This window comes from Cyprinus carpio, chromosome B19, assembly GCF_018340385.1.
Source record: "Cyprinus carpio isolate SPL01 chromosome B19, ASM1834038v1, whole genome shotgun sequence".
Classification (NCBI taxonomy): Eukaryota; Metazoa; Chordata; class Actinopteri; order Cypriniformes; family Cyprinidae; genus Cyprinus; species Cyprinus carpio.
In genome coordinates this window covers 8,162,106-8,180,129 of record NC_056615.1, presented here as the reverse complement: position 1 = coordinate 8,180,129, position 18,024 = coordinate 8,162,106, and the positions used below count along the sequence as shown (strand labels likewise).

General features: G+C 36.9%; 1 protein-coding gene and 1 long non-coding RNA gene across 5 annotated transcripts in view; both read left to right on the top strand.

The window, feature by feature from the left end:
• The window catches only part of LOC109052383, a 198,364-nt gene that overhangs the window by 173,066 nt on the left and 7,274 nt on the right, over positions 1-18,024 (top strand). Inside the window, exons 5-6 of one of the 4 annotated variants that reach the window (XR_006157301.1) lie at positions 14,272-14,349; positions 14,436-14,633. This is a non-coding gene — a long non-coding RNA (uncharacterized LOC109052383). Of the gene's footprint in view, positions 1-14,271; positions 14,350-14,417; positions 15,077-18,024 lie in introns of those variants that run through there. The other 3 variants (XR_006157302.1, XR_006157300.1, XR_006157299.1) reach the window with 3 other exon arrangements.
• On the top strand, positions 4,502-8,426 carry nrsn1l (neurensin 1-like). Its single transcript, XM_019123774.2, has 3 exons — positions 4,502-4,624; positions 6,419-6,607; positions 7,881-8,426. Exons 2-3 carry the CDS (start codon positions 6,428-6,430, stop codon positions 8,280-8,282), a joined length of 582 nt encoding a protein of 193 aa, XP_018979319.1. The 5' UTR covers positions 4,502-4,624; positions 6,419-6,427; the 3' UTR covers positions 8,283-8,426.

Here is an 18,024-nt window from a genome sequence, read left to right as displayed (position 1 = left end):
TATTAATTCAGGTCAAATTGACCTTACAGCCTAACGACCAAGGGAAATGGCACAAAACGCCTTCCACCCTTCACCCAGAGGAGCGTGAGTGGCGATCGCTGACACGGGTCATGCTCTCAGACGCCACCACGATGTGGAGGAGAGACAATAGTACCCTATAGGACGCTGTGGCTGCTTGGCTTCTGCCGCTGTTGCCCGGGACCCAGGGGGCCTCTGCATCCATGCAGCCCACGGAAGCAGCAGATGTCGGGGCTGCTGTGCCGCCGCTCCCCCCCGCTCCTGCCCTGGGGCTGTGTGCAGAGCGAGCTGCGTGTGTAGGACACTGGGACAGATGGCAGGGGTGCAGGCAGGGCTGAGCAGAGGATGCGAGCCGTCCGCCGTGCCAACACTGGATTCATAGGCATGTATGACATGTTTACCTCTGTGGATTGAAACCTATAAATGTGCCCTTTATTAGTGATGGGTTTTGCTCCTCTGGACTGTTAATGTGGCGCTGCAAGCATTTGACTGTTAAAATCAAATCATGATGTCTAAGAAGATTTTTTTTAGGAGTTAGAAATAGTAAAAGGAATGTTTGTGATATAGTAACAAAAATGTATAACAAAGAACATTTGTTCACATAGTGTACATTCCTGAGGAAATGTGTCTACAAAATGTAATGCTGCACCACTTGGCACTTCTAGATGACTAAGTGTGTGTCTCGTGGACAAAACAAAGCCGAGAGCTGCTCTGTCATGAGCTGTCTGGGATGATAGCGCCATCTAGCGTTCAGGTGATTTGAGATTTTAACTCAACACATTTCCTTCCAAGTTGTGCAAGCAGCATCTCTCAGACACAAACCTCCATGTGTGAAATGTAGGCCACTCTGTCTGAAAAGAGACAGAAAAAGAGAGAAAACAATATCCTTATGTAAGCAGCGATGACAGGAAGGTGAAGGATTAGTGAATATAAACTCTCAAGACTGAAAGGAAACTACATTATCTTGGCAATAAGCTTGAATCATACTGTTTTTCCTGCTTGTTTATTTATGATGTTAAAAAAACTGCAAACCTTCCATAGTTTGAATAACACAAAGCAGACACTCAAACAGATGACAGAGATAAAGTGTGGAATGTCTGCTGAATTAAATAAAGAGCTTTATGACCGCTGACGGAGAACATTCTGTATGTAAACATGTATTCATCTGGCATGCTGGCATTGACCTTTGACCCAAATGTTTTTGACCTACTAACATATTACCAATAACCACAAAAATAATTATTTTGGGTGTCGTTAGTGCAATTTATCCTCAAAAATTACCTTATTTGTTGCCTATGATTATATTATGATATGATGATTCCTTTGTGAGGGACCCCCTTCCTAACTTATAAAGGGAGATATATTTACATGTACACTATAAAAGATTTCTTTATATAGTGAGTGCTATTAAAAAGACAATGTTTCCAGAATTAAATAATTCGCTTTTTTATTGTCATTATATAAAAGCCTGAAGAAATGATTAAACTATTACTTTGTATTAAGTTAACAGTGTGTCTTTTTTTCTTCTTCAGTCTACTATTACAGTAATGTTAGATGTAACCCAGAAGAGGAAAAAAAATCAATTAAATTTACATTTATTTGCATATGATTTACATAACAAATACCATTCTAAAGCAGTTTAGTGGCACAGTGAGCAAGAGAAAAGCCACAGCGGTGAGGGGAAACTACTAGATATACAAGATATACAGCACAAATGCAAACTATTCCTATTCCACTATTTCACTTTACTATTAATTATAATAAAAATCACAGTTTATCTCTTGGTTTCAAACCAGACTTTAGAAAGCAGAATGAAGCTGTAATAATGCAAATGTGATGAGAAAAGGAATAGTTTACCAAAAAATTCACATTTGCTGAAAATGTATTCACCCTCAGACCAATCAAGATGTAGATGAGTTTGATTCTTTATCAGAATTTTTTTTTTTTTTTTTTTTTTTTTTTTTTTTTTTTTTTTTTTTTTTTTTTGAAGAGTTACCCGTTTAGAAATTACATCACTTGTTCACTAATGGATCCTCTGCAGTGAATGGGTGCCATCAGAATGAGTGTCCAAACAGATGATTAAAACACAATAAGACACAATAATACACAGGTAATCTACACCACTCAAGTCCATCAGTTAATGTCTTGTGGAGCAAAAAGCTGCATGTCTATAATAAACAAATCCATCAAGAAGTTTTCAGCTTCAAACAGTTCCTTCCAGCTAGAAATATGTAATCTATAATATTGTAATATCCATTAAAAAAGATGTCTTGTCTGAATCAGGAGAGAAATATACATAGATCAAGCATTGTTTACAGGCAAAAACATTCCAAAACCATTCTAAATAAATATATCAGTGGACTTTGATGTAAGAGGACAACAGAGGATGGACTTTTCTTACTGAAGGAAAGATTGTGGATTATGGACTCATATTTTTGCCAAAAGCGAGTTTACATTTAAAACAACTTGATGATGGATTTGTTAACTACAAACATGAACCTTTTCGCCTCACACTATGCTAATTGACGGAGTGGCATGGATTACTTGTGGATTTTTGTGTTTTTATCAGCCGTTTCTGACGGCACCCATTCACTGCAGAGGATCCATTGAGTGAGCAAATGGAAAATTTCCCCAACTCTGTTCCAGTGAAGAAACAAACTCATCTATATTTTGGATGGCCTGAGGGTGAGTAATTTTTCAGAAAGTTTTGGATGAACTATGATACTTTGACAACTCTAATAAATTTATTCCATGAAATTGTTTGCAGTGCTCAAGACCCCCTGACTTCTGACACTTAAAAAGAGCTGTCTCCACCTTCTTCAACTTCTCAAATCTAATGGTTTCTCAGCTTCAGTTGCCTCATATAATAGCAAAATTCCTTCTGGTTGCGCACAGGACTGTTCACTAACTGTATCATGGCCACTTCGTATTCTGACATCCATTTGACATACTGCTTTTGCATACTATTGCATATTCGGACGCGGGGTTTACCTCAGCCCTCGTGAAATAGGCTAGGCTTAGGTTGAGATGACATGTATTATTCATCGCAACGCCCCATTGTTTGACCATTAAGATGATGTAACATCTCCATTTTGGCACGCGGGCGAACTGTCTGGGTCCCGCTACATCAGGAGACGCGTCTCTTGACTTTTTGAACTCCGTTGGCTTCTCCACACGACGCCAGCCGTGTAAGCGCATCGTATATCACGGGTGAGAGGGAAACGATGGCATTGCCATTGATAGCGTTTATGCTTCGCCGCCTCACCGACATAATGAGCACATTATCTGCGCGCTCTAGGACTGCCGCTCGCCCCCGCACTTTAAATATTCACGTCCTGTGTGTACGGAAAAAAGGTATGAGACAGTTGGTGAAGAAAGACTGCAAAATGACTGCATCGTGAATTTTTTTTTTCTTCTTCATTGCGTCTGCAACAACTTAGAATATGTGTGCATTGCCAATATTCAAATCTACTTTACCGTATGCATTAGCAGAATTAAATAGACAGCTGTCAATCTGGAGCTTCAGCACCATGGACAGCTCTAATTATCTTTCCAATATAAAATCTGACACGATTCTTTCTTTTCTCAGTGTTGCATGAAGCTGTTTCATTTATAACCCAACATAATTTGTACAAGACAAACAATGCGAAGCAATGGTTGGTGAATGGTAAATGGCATGTGATTGGTTCGAAGACATTGTTTTCATACTTTTACTGACATTTTGCCACATTTGAAAGGAAATATTTAAATCTACATGGAAAATGTAAGCTTTTTAAAGTACTGAATGTGACCTCTTCGTAACTGCTTGTGTAACCATGGAAATAACACTTATTGACTGAAGATGGGAGAGTCTGTTAACATGAACATAACCTGTCATGTGAGGACATTAACTTTTCTAAGCATTCCTAACCACAAAACATATCCCAAGGTTAGTCGTAATGAGCAGGCATAGAACTACTTGAAGAGTTTGTGGAATTTCTACAAAAATGTAATTTCCATCATTCAGAGCCTCATAATGGCTGCACAACCTTGAACATGGCTTATGATGTTGCAACATTGCTAACAAATGCCCTGAGAGCACTTAAAACATTTTTTTTTTTTTTTAATCTTTTTTTTTTTTTTTTTTTTGTTGTTTTATTAGTGGGGGTGGTGGAGAAAAAAATTATTTTTTTTTATTAATTATTAGCTTTTTTATTATTTAATATGTGTTATTGACACGTCCTGTAATAGCCTACAAATGAATGCTACCAACAGTTACGACACTATATGTTATGTTATGTGTTGCGTTCTGACAACACTCTTTTTCATTTTATTTTATTGTATTTTAGAACAAGTAGGCTAGATAAGTTGTGCAGGTTGGAACACATGCATCTAAAAGGTCATTACATTACGTATTTTGTACATTATTTTTCATTTAATTATTATAATTATTTTACGTAGATGTCGCAATTTGTAAATAAAACGAATGAGAAAGAGCATATAGACTACAGTGTGTAAAGGCTGTGGAGATCAGACGCGCATGCGCATTGTGCGCACTCCAGCAGATGTAAACTTTGGCTGATGAAGACACGAAAACAAGCAACAAGGATCGATTACTGAACATTCGGTAGTAGCCTAATTTATTTGACCTATTTTATATTAAAAAACAATAAGATAGATTTGAACAGATGCATAGTTTTGCTTGGCAAGCGCCTTATCATAAACCGACTATGAAAATGAATATAATATGAGGGATGTCATTTAAATTAGTTTTAATAGCAACGTATCTTCAATATCCTTTGCCTGTGGCATTTTAATGTTCTGTTGCCATTGTGATTTATAATTACGCAGACTCGTTAAATATCCTCTTTATTGACTCTGCGTTTATTGACATGTTTATTGCTGTCGCTGATATTTCAGCATCTCTTCGCTTGATATAATCGCAGTAAATGTAACGATTCCGTGCAGCACGATTTGCATAAACTTGTGCTTATAAGGTTTGATCGTGTAGATAGTGTTTTGAATTTCGATGATTGATTTTTTTTTTTTTTTTTTTTTTTTTTTTTTTTTCTGCAGATGTATTGTCGTAAACATGCAGTAGTGGATTGAGTCATTCTCATACACACTTTGTGATACTGTAGATGGTTGTGTTTCGGATAAGTATAGGCTATTGTAAACATTTGTGATATTCCTCGATTCCCTGAATGCAAAATATGGGCTACTGTACAGAGCTTCAAGGGGAGTCGACTTTTAGTCAATTTCTTTGACTTTTAAAGGTTTTGTGAGATATGAATCCACTTTATGGTAATAAATAATGACCTATTTTATGTTCGCTGATATAATTGTCTGATAATGATCTCGCGGTCTGCTGCTGTTGCTATGGCTACCTCCTCAGTCCAACATTTCTGTGTGACTATTTACTGCTAAATATGTGCTCTGAGGAATAATTTTTTCGTAATACACTTTTTTTTATGTTCTTGAAGCATACGTTTATATAAAAACCTTTCTTTTTCCTCTTCCTTTTTTTTTCTTTGCGGGTGACCCACCAAAAACTCGCGCCCTGGCTTGCATATAAACGACTAATCTGCAAAATGATTTATGAACTAATTTGCATTACTCTCTTTTTAAGCCTCTGTGTTCATTATTCTGATATTCAGTTTTAGCTAATGAAGCATTTGCAGTGCCTCCTGAGTATTCAGAATATGAAGGGCTTGATTAAACTTAATTATAGAGCAAATAAACTCTTTGTTTAAACTGCATTTTAATCCAAAAACCAAGGGTGTAAGCTATAGTTTAGTGTACAGTTAAATAGTATCATTGGGTATTACTATGAGCGAATCTATGGAAATATTGGATGCAAACTATATTGTATATAAATGCAATTATTTACGGTATGATGCTCTTGAGAATGACAGGCAGTGGAGTGTTTATGTCTCTGAGAGTGTGTGTGTGTTTCATCAGTGGGTGGTTTTTCACTTCAACTATAGTAGACATGGATACGGCTGACATTCAAAAAAATAAAATAAATGAAACCTTCAGTTATTAAAACTGTGTGAGAAATGTTAGGTTAAGTGTATGTTAGGTTAAAGGGTTAATTCACCCTTGACAAGATGTAATTTTAATCAAAGTTGTCTGTCTGTGCAATAAAATACAATTAAATTGGTCCTGCTTGACTAGAGAGAACATAAGGCTGTGGTGAAAAAAATGCACTATTGTAGCCTATTGGTCTAAGACTCTGTGAAAAGGCTGAAAAAAAAAAAGATAAAAAAGATTAATAGGCTTAGATGAATTGGAGTCACATTGAGAAATGCAGTAAACTGCTGTATGACTCCAAATTATGACTATTAAAGCTGAGAAGGTTAAGAACTGCTTTCTTCAGTATTTTAGGATGTCTTTTAATGATGTTTGATTGTAATCACAGCTCTGAGAGATGGCCTCTTGCTCTGAGTTTTGTGGGTCCGGTCAGGCCGTCGACTCCGGCTGTCATGTTTTCGGAGTGCGCTCCTATTTACACCACTTCTACGAGGAGTGCACAGCCTCAATGAGGGAGCAGCAGGAGGACTTTCAGGGCCAGAGATCACCGCTGCGGTGGAGCTCTAGCTTCTGGAAGGTATCAGAGAGGACCAGAGGCTCTTAAAAATAAAGGTTCCAAAAGGGTCTTTTGGCAGCGATGCCTTAGTGCAGTGGCTTTTGTAGGGCCAATATCCTGTAGAGTTTAGCTTCAACACACTTGCCAAGACATTTAAGTCTAAATGTCTTAAATAAGTTGGTTCAGGTGTATTTAAGTAGGGTTGGAGCTAAACTCTGCAAAACAGTGGCCCTCCAGGGACAGGTTTGGACAACCTTGCCATAAAAGAACCATTCTGGGTTCCCAAAAGAACCTTTCAGTGAACGTGAAGAACATTTTGAGAATCTAAAGAACCCTTTTCCAGTTTTGAAAAATAAAGGTTAAAAAAAGTGGTTTTCATCAACAATGCCATAGAAGAACCATTTTTGGTTACCAAAATAACTTTTTAGTGAACAGTTCTTGAAAGAACAGTTCTTTTTTTCTTAGTGTGAAGAACATTTTAATGATCTGAAGAACTTTTTGTGACATGGAAAGGTTCCACTGATGTTAAATGTTCTTAATGGAGCCAGTAATGCCAATATAGAAACTTTATTTTTAAGAATGAAGTTTTGTTGTGTTGTGCATCTGTGATATACAGTATGTTGTATATGTTGTTTTATGATTTGCATGTTGTTTTATGATTCGCATCCCACTTTGGAAGGTGTTTTTGAAACGCTTTCTTTATCAAAATGAATACTACTGAAAATATGTATTGTGATCCTAGACCACAAAAACAGTCTTAAGTCTTATATTTGTAGCAATAGCCAACAATACATTGTATGGGTCAAAATTCTAGATTTTTCTTTCATGCCAAAATCATTAGGATATTAAGTAAAGATCATGGTCCATGAAGATATTTAGTAAATTTCCTACAGTAAATATATCAAAACTTAATTTTTGATTAGTAATATGCATTGCTAAGGACTGCATTTGGACAACCTTAAAAGCTTTTTAAAATTTTCTCAATATTTTATTTTATTTGTTTTGCACCCTCAGATTCCAGATTTTCAAATAGTTGTATCTCAGCCAAATATTGCCTAAACAAACCATACACCAATGGAAAGCTTATTTATCTTCTTATTTACAGATAATTAAAAAAAATGGCACTTATGACTAGTTTTGTGGTCCAGGGTTACATATGCATAATCAGTAGTGATTAACTTTCAGATTCACATCACCAGCTGTCAATCAAATCAAGCAACCGCAACACCTTTTAGTGTTGACTGGTCTTTTCAGCAGGGTTATTATAAACTAAATAAAACTTGTTCACCCTTAGGTCTCACTTGCCATTGGTGTCGTGCTCCTGTCAGTGGGGCTGGTGGTCCTGACAGTGGGCTATTCCATCCCCACTCGTATTGAGGCTTTCGGTGAGGGCGAATTGCTGTTCGTGGACCGGCAGGCCATGCATCACAATCACTCACTTCACATATGCGTGCTGGTCGGGACGGGGCTTCTCACTCTGGGTGGGGTTCTGATGGCAGGTGGAATCCTGATGTCTGACTTCTCCACAACTCCCACAAAACAGGAAGACTCAAGACGAGAACGAAAGGGGGGAACCAGAGTCCCGAGTGCAATAAGAAGCCCAGCAGACCCTGTAATGAAGCCTCCCAGCCTGGTCTCTAGTGATGGAGGAGTATCTCCTCTCGCTAGGGACGATAAAGTTCAGCAGTGCTCGTAAAAGAGCTGTGTGACATTGCCTGTTCAAGAGTGCTGTTGAAGCAGTCAACAAAAGCTCCTTGTTTATTTCAATGAGAAATTGGGGAGTGTCTTATTTGTGTTTAACAATTATGTGCTAAGAGAATTAAATTGGCAAGTACCTGTGCCATCTGTTGTCCAGCACTTGTATAATTATCATCAAAATAATTTTTGTATTTTTGTACAGTATTACAGTTTTGAGCAAATGAAGAGCCACTACGTGGTTGCAAGGCAGCAAAAGAAAGTTCTGACTAGTTTTGGGTCAGTAAGTTTTTTTTTTTTTTTTTTTTTTTTTTTTTTAACAATTTGTAATTTTACCATTTTTTTACACTCTTAAATTTTTATTCATCAATGTATCATGGTTTTCTCAAAAATATGAAGCAGCACAACTGTTTTCAGCATTGATATATATATATATATATATATATATATATATATATATATGTACACAGTCCTGGCCAAAAATATCTGCACCCTTGGTAAACATGATCAAAGGAGGCTGTGAAAATTTATCTGCATTGTTAATCCTTTTGATCTTTTATTTACAAAAATCTAACCTTTCATTGGATAATAAGAATTTAAAATGGGGAGAAATATCATTATGAAATAAATGTTTTTCTCTAATACACATTGGCCACAATTAACAGCACCCTTTTATTCAATACTTTTTGAAACCTCCATTTGCCAGTTTAACAGCTCTAAATTTTCACCTATAATGCCTGATGAGATTAGAGAACACCTGACGAGATCAGAGACAATTCCTTCATCCAGAATCACTTCAGACCCTTTGGATTCCCAGCTCCATGATGGTGCTTCTTCTCTTCAGTTCACCACACCACACTCATTTTCTATAGGGTTCAGGTCAGAGGACTGGAATGGCCATAGCAGAAGCTTAGTTTTGTGCTCAGTGGCCCATTTTTGTGTTGTTTTTGAGGTTTGAGTTTGGATTATTGTACAGTTGGAAGATCCAAAAATGGCCCATTATAAGATTTCTAACAGAGTCAGTCACTTATTGATTTTTTATCTGTTGGTATTTGATAGAATCAAAGATGTCACATATCTAAACAAGATGCCCAGGACCTCCAGCAGAAATATAGGCCCACAACATCAAAAATACAGTAGTATACACTCACCTAAAGGATTATTAGGAACACCATACTAATACTGTGTTTGACCCCCTTTCGCCTTCAGAACTGTCTTAATTCTACGTGGCATTGATTCAACAAGTTGCTGAAAGCATTCTTTAGAAATGTTGGCCCATATTGATAGGATAGCATCTTGCAGTTGATGGAGATTTGTGGGATACACATCCAGGGCACGAAGCTCCCGTTCCCACCAAATCCCAAAGATGCTCTATTGGGTTGAGATCTGGTGACTGTGGGGGCCATTTTAGTACAGTGAACTCATTGTCATGTTCAAGAAACCAATTTGAAATGATTCGAGCTTTGTGACATGGTGCATTATACTGCTGGAAGTAGCCATCAGAGGATGGGTACATGGTGGTCATAAAGTGATGGACATGGTCAGAAACAATGCTCAGGTAGGCCGTGGCATTTAAACGATGCCCAATTGGCACTAAGGGGCCTAGAGTGTGCCAAGAAAACATCCTCCACACCATTACACCACCACCAGCAGCCTGCACAGTTGTAACAAGGCATGATGGATCCATGTTCTCATTCTGTTTACGCCAAATTCTGACTCTACCATCTGAATGTCTCAACAGAAATCGAGACTCATCAGACCAGGCAACATTTTTTCCAGTCTTCAAACTGTCCAATTTTGGTGAGCTCGTGCAAATTGTAGCCTCTTTTTCCTATTTGTAGTGGAGATGAGTGGTACCCGGTGGGGTCTTCTGCTGTTGTAGCCCATCCGCCTCAAGATTGTGCGTGTTGTGGCTTCACAAATGCTTTGCTGCATACCTCGGTTGTAACGAGTGGTTGTTTCACTTAAAGTTGCTCTTCGATCAGCTTGAATCAGTCAGCCCATTCTCCTCTGACCTCTAGCATAAACAAGGCATTTTCGCCCACAGGACTGCCACATACTGGATGTTTTTCATTCTTTGTAAACCCTAGAAATGGTTGTGCGTGAAAATCCCAGTAACTGAGCAGATTGTGAAATACTCAGACCAGCCCGTCTGGCACCACAACCATGCCATGCTCAAAATTGCTTAAATCACCTTTCTTTCCTATTCTGACATTCAGTTTGGAGTTCAGGAGATTGTCTTGACCAGGACCACACCCCTAAATGCATTGAAGCAACTGCCATGTGATTGGTTGATTAGATAATTGCATTAATGATAAATTGAACAGGTGTTCCTAATAATCCTTTAGGTGAGTGTATTTCATTGTACACTTTTTATCCCTGTGTTCACCAAACCCATCTTGAGTGTTTGTTGCTAAAAAGCAATTTTTTTTTGGTACATCTGACCATAGAAGCCAGTCCCATTTGAAGTTCCAGTTGTGTCTGATAAGTGAATATGCTGGTGTTTTTAAATGAGCTAGGAGAATTTTTCTTGACACCCTCCCAAACAACATGTGTTGATGTACAGTAGGTGCTGTTTTTAAGGTGTTTCTGACCCTGAGACTCAACTATTTTCTGCAATTCTCCAGCTGTGGTCCTTGGAGAGTCTTTAGCCACTTAAACTGTCCTCCTTAGCGTGCATTAGGACAATATAGACACACATCCTCTTCCAGGCAGTTTCGTAACATTTTATGTTGATTGGTAATTCTTAATTATTGCCCTGATGGTGGAAATGGGAATTTTCACTGCTCTAGCTCTTTACTTAAAGCCACTTCATTAATTTGTGAAGCTCAATTATCTTTTGCTGCTCATCAGAAATATATTCTTTGGTTTTTCTCATTGTGATGGATGATTAAGGGAATTAGGCTTTTGTTTTCCCTACTATTTATATTTTTGTGAATCAGGAAGCCATGGCTGGATAATTTCATGTTCATAATCACCCTGGAGTGCTTAAAATTGTGAATATGAATGGGAATATACTTCAGAGATATTTTACTTAAAAGAATTTCTAGGGGTGCCAATAACTGTGTCCAACGTATATTTGAGAAAAACATTTATTTCATAATGACATTTCCCCCCTTTTTAAAAATCTTATTATCCAATGAAAGGTTAGATTTTTGTGAATTTTTTAAATAAAAGATCAAAAGGATTAACAATGCAGATTAATTTTAACAGCCTTTTTTGTTCATATTTACCATGGGTAAAATGTAATTATTATTATTTTATTTTATTTTTTTGAGAAGCAAATCGGCATATTAGAATGATTTCTGAAGGCTTATGTGACATTGAAGATTTAAGTAATAATGCTGAAAATTCAGCTTTGCATCACAGGAATAAATTACATTTAAAGTATATTAAAAACGAAAACTTTTTGAATTCAGAAACAAATGTAGAATTTTAAATTGTAATATTTCACAGTATAACCATTTTTACTGTGTTTTTCATTAGATAAATGCAATATTCGTGAGCATAAAAACAACAACAACAAAAAAGCTTACCAAACCTCTGAACGGTAGTGTATATACATAAAATATAATATATTCAAAGTCATCAATAGATAATTAAATTTAAAGCATCTTCTGTGCCCAGTATAAAGACTATATTTAACGTGTAAAGATGGTTTAAGAAAGAAAAGATCACAATTCCGGATGCAAACATGCAAATACAAAACCAATTGGAATTCAGTATATCATCACTGTTGGAATCTTAAGCTGAAGGTTCTAAACACAAGTCCGAATGGAATCTGATGTTACATTGTTCAGTTTGACTTTATTTAGGATAAGGTTTAGAATTTAGCTTATTAGTTTAGAAACCCTCTTCAGAATGTTTAAGCAATATCAATACAGAGCTGCCTTGCAAACACTGTAGAAATGCCAGTCTTTCACAATAATATCCACAAACCTCTCTATTTCTGGATCCCTGTTATCTTTTCTATCAGATATTCTGCTCTTATGCATAAGATATCAGGGAACAGTTTTGTTTTCTTACTGCATTTTTGCCCTTTACTCTTTCATGAGCTGCAGTGGTGTGAAAGATTATAAATGGGATTTACTGTACACAACACTACGATTGACTAGTCTTATCGTCTCATTTTGTCAGTGTATATAAATGTTCTTCTAATAAATAAATAAATGTCAGCATACTCAATCCACTTGACTTTTTGTGTATTATTAGTAGTAGTATTATCAGTATTCTAAAAGATCATGTTCATGGGCACCTTTTCATTCATTGATGTTGTGAATGAAAGAAAACCACACTCGGAAAGGTATGATCTTTTGTAAAAACAGCTATCTCTTTTCATATTGTCTATCAGTAGGCAGGTTGAGTGACTGTAAATAGATGAAGGAAGCAGCAATGACTCATCCCAACCCTGTTCCTTGCTTCCACTAAACCGCTTTCTCCCTCTTTCTCTCGCGAGGGCTCGCTGTGAGTCACCTTCCCTCATATAACAGTCACAGTACGTGGGCTGTTAACAATCAATTAACCAGCGCTCCACATGTAGAGCCATCATCAAGAATCGTTCACTCCTCTGCGGCTTCACATATTCAGAAAACAAGAGTGAGAAGGGAAGAAATGTTGTTTGTCTTCAGCTTTAGGTCATGTGCTTGATGCCTGTAATGTGTTGGCAGGTTGTTAACACACGTTTGTTTAGAAAAGGAACACCAGATGAATGCCACAGCGTGTTGATGGGTGTCTGGGTGTACTGAAGATATGCGCTCAGGATGACCTACCCATATGCATTATTTTAATGTTGGGGATGGTGTGGGTTAGTCACGGTATCAATTGTGGCAGTTCATCCTGAATGTTTGATATCATGCACATGTACTGCCTAAAGAGATATTTATCCATTTTGTAGTGATAAATGACAGTTCACCCAAAAATGAAAATTTTGTCATCATTTACTCATTCTCTTCTGATGGACAGATTCAAATGTAGGTCCTCACTCACATTGCATTCAATCAGATTCGCAAACCAAAAGACATATGGTCATGTGACGATCAAGAAGCAACGAGGTTTGATGTTAAAGGAGCAGTTCACTCAAAAAGATGAAATATCTTTGAAAAAGGCTATCCAAGATGTAGATAAGTTTCTTTCAGAATTTAGCATTGCATCCCACCAGTGGATCCTCTGCAGTGAATGGGTGCCTTCAGAATGAGAGCCCAGACAGCTGATAAAAACATCACAATAATCAACAGGTAATCCACACCACTTCAGTCTGTCAGTTAATATCTTAAGTGAGATGTGTCCATCATTAAGGCATTAACCTTAAACCAATGCCAAAATATGAGTCCATAATCCACCGTAACACTTCCTCCAGTGAAAAAGTTCATCTCCTGCTGTCCTTTCACATCAAAATCCACCAACAAATTTGTTTGGAACTGTTTTGTGCCTATAAAGTGTGTTTGATCAGTGCATATTTCTCTCCTAATTCAGCCGAGAAGACTTTTTCATTGGAGAAAGCAATATTATGAATAGAGGATCCATTTAGCCATAAGCCAGAGTTTGAAGATTAAAAACATCTTGATGGATTTGTTTGCTTTTCACTTCAAAAGATGTTAATTGATGGACTGGAGTCATGTGGATTACCACTGACTTCCATAGCAAGGGAAAAAAAAATACTATGTGAGTTAATCTCTATTGGTTTGGCTAGAAACATTCTTCAGATTACCTTCTTTTGTGTTCAACAGAAGAAAGAAACTCATACAGGTTTGGGTGAGTGAATGATGAGAATTTTCATTTTTAGGTGAACTATCCCTTTAAGGGCACTGAGCTTTGTCCTTTTTTAGTCCTGTGAACTTCCTGGCATGCACACACACTCTCAAGTAACCAAGAATGCAAGCATGGGTACTGGGACAAGCTTTTGGGTTTCTGTTGAGGTGTGTTTTGGTTCTCACTGACTTTAGATAAAAAACATCTGAAACATTCTTCTTCTTTGTGTGTGTGTCCTGCAGAAGAAAGAAAACCATGGAAGTTTCGAGCAAAATGAAGGTGATTAAATGATAAACTAACCTTGAGGTCATCTTGAGCAGGTAGGTCGGTTTTTCACTTCATCCTCACTTATGCCTTACAACGTCACTGACCGACAACTCACTGTAAGTGTGCTTGAGTATCTCAGCTCAAACTGCATGGAGTAGAGAGACCGGAGGATACATGGAGGGTCTGTGACACCAGAGCGGTCTATTCGCTGTGAGGTGGGGGTTTGGAGAAATGATGAAACTGACATGCTCCATTGACTGAGCTGTGGAAAATGACTCGCTGCTCTGAGAAACTGCACATTGCTGAAATTCACTGAACCTATGAACTCTTGCCACTGGTGAGTGATGCTGATTTGCTCAAGGTTTTAAAACCACAATTAAGAGCTTACTGCTGTGTATCCATGAAAGACTTTAAAATGCAACATTACTAATACTAATTTTTTTTTTTTTAAGAATGGGAGACAATTGAGGTCTCTGACACCTATAATCCAATAAGTATAACGGTTTAACTGATGCGATAGCATGCAACATTAACAAATACAGTGTTATTCCATTCTTGTATTTTTACATTTTTATTTTGCTTAATATAGAAAATATGACAAGTGTTGGTCCTTATTTGATAGATGCTGATTCTTCAGTAATTGTGCAAATTTGCAGATGTATCAATTTTGAGCAAACTTGACAGAATTTGTTGTTGTTGCTGCATTTTATTAAACTATTTGCATTTATTAAATCATTATCCTATATATTTTAAATTAGATGTGTGTAGACATTGCTATATATGAATTAAAAAAAAAAAAATCATTCATTCATTCATTCATGATTTGTTTGTTTTATTGTTGGTTACCAGATAGTGAGGTTAAACATCCAGTATGAACCAGGTTTTTTTTTTATAGTTAACTAAAATAAAAACTGAAAATAAATAAATTAATAAACAAACAAACTTAAGGTATTTTAACATTTTTTTAAACTTTTTTTATATTAACTGTTTAACTTGATGTATTAAAATAACTAATAAAATATTGAAAAAAAAAAAACATATATATATATATATATGATAATATATATATATATATATATATATATATATATATATATATATATAAATAAAGTCAAATTCATAAAATGAAACAAACTGAAATGAAAATGAAAACAGAAAATATAAAAATAAAACTAATTCAAAATATTGATACTTTTTTTTAAGAGTATAGCATCCCAGGATGTACCTCATGTTGAAAGCAAAGGGTGGTAACTTTAGAGAAGCTAAAATAATAATAATAATATAAAAAGTTTTGATTAGTTTTTTTTTGTTTGTTTGTTTGTTTTTTTGGTCACTACGTCACTTCCATATTTCCATTTGTTCCATTTCTGACAACCTTCATTTGTGAAAAATTATGATAATGAAAGCAGTCAGTGTTTCCAAACTTTTAGTGTATCTGTATTTTTCATTAGCTAGTTGTGATATGCAAAAGAGACTCTCTTTGTTTAATTATAAATATATTACATATGGTTTACATGTATAAAATTACACTTATAAAATATGCAGACTGATAAGAGAGCAGCTGACAGGTGATCAAGTGCCTAATTTAGTCAATGCTTCTGCAGGCCAGTGTGCTGTGATCACCCGTGATGTGACATACAGGAACACACTTACTAGACACGTTCTGGCAAGCAATCACTATAGAGCTAATTCAGTGTTATGCAACGATGAATGAAAATATGTCTTCACGATAAGAGCCCTGACATCCACTGTCACCGCAAAGATACGGAAACTGTTTTCTGCTTTTGTTTTCTGACAGCCCATATTTAAATCTCATCTGTCGTGAAATTAAAAAAAGTTTTATTGCAGCAAGTTCAGTATCTTTGAAAGCCCCATTATAAGATTTCACAGTTTCGCAGCCCCGTTCCTATTTGCCATCGTTGCAGTTTGTCAAACATAAAATGTTAATTGGATTGCTAAGTGAGAAATATCGCATCCAATAGAATCCACCTCCAGTCAAAATATTGGGAAAAAGCAATATTTCAAATGAGATTTTTAATTTGGATAATCTTTTGAACTTTAATAGAGCCCGAGCCAGTGGGCATATTGAGATTACCACATCATATTAAACAAAAGTGACACAAAACCATCAATTCTCAGTCCGTGACAGATAAACGCTTTCCACTGCACAAAATAATATTAGTTCTGCCTACTGACGCCAGCTCTTATCTGCCTCTGGTTTATTGGGTTCACACTGCTGTCAGGTGCTGAGAGATTTGACAGAAATGTTTGCATATATGAATAGCGGCGCACACATATATGTTGGCAGATCCTCGGAGGAAGCCCGAGGCACGGCGAACGAGACAAGTCCATATCGGTGGTTTAATGAAATTCTCCCTGCTCATCAAACACAGGCAGAGAGTGATTATACACGGAGAAGGACAGACAGACGAGATGAAACGTATGCTTTCCTAATATCACCCTCCATATCATTATCATATTAATGCACGCCAAAAGGATGGACACGTCTTGGGGTGTGACTGATAACTACGCAAATTCAGATGTCCTGATGTAGGCTATTGGTTTCTAATCTTTAGATCCATCATTGGGTGACTTTTCTCCACAGGGCATTCAACAGTCTGTAAGGAAATGGACATACAAATTCACATTTTAAAATGCATGGACATCTCGTGTGAAGCATTACACACATCTCAGCAAAACTGAGTGCAAATGCTTTAAACAGCCCTGAATTCTCACATGCATCTCAATCAAGATTGTATGAGCACTAAGGCTATACAATGAAGGAGTGGAATAAGTAAATGAACTTCCAGAACCACGTTTTCTGCGCAATTCAGACCATACAAATGTGACTCCGCTCCGTCCATTCATGTAAAAGCAAGGCGAAGCACAAAGAATTACACTGGAGGAGAATTTCAAGGGCACTTTGGCTAATTCAGATGACCAGGTTGCATAGCAACTTCATCCATTCAGTCCATCCGGGTGTCAAATCCTGCTTTCCGTGAGCCGTTTCAGATGATGTCATTATCTATTAACAGCTTGGACACAGGTGGCAAAATGCTCCACTTTCAAGAACCCAAGAAGCAATTCTTAGTCTATTTTTACAGCAGGGGTGATGTAATGCTTTTTTCCTCGCAGTAGAGCCAGATGATTTGGGGCGTTTTGTTAATGTTATAGCGCCTCCCTGTGGTGCAGCGAAACTCTTTTATGTAAGTTTCTCTAACAAATGACATCATGTGTTTACATCGTAGGCTAAGGTGACACAGAGAGGAGTGAAAGGAAAAGGTGGGCGAGGGAAGAAAAAAATAGAGCGAGAGGGGGGATAAAACAGAAAGAGAATGAGAAGCTGTCTGAGGGAATGTGAAAGACTGACATTTGAAAATCAAAACAGAGTCTGTTAGAGAATAATGAGGATATGAAATTGGAGGACAGGGTAACACATTCAGGTCAGGTTAAATATTAAAAATATACTTACCCATCCAAGACGGCCATTGTGAGGTGTATATTATGGCAATCGAATATTATGGTATTACCATGGTACCATGTCCAATAATATACAACAAACATTCAATCCTAATAATGCTCAGGCTCACTGAGTCTATGATTTTATATTCAAGGAGGGGTCTTCCAAATGCCATATCCTATAATAGCCTACAAAATCAAAAGCTGAATCATTCTCTAAAATACGATCACGAACAATTGCCTGAACCAGCAGCACACTGTCCTGTGAT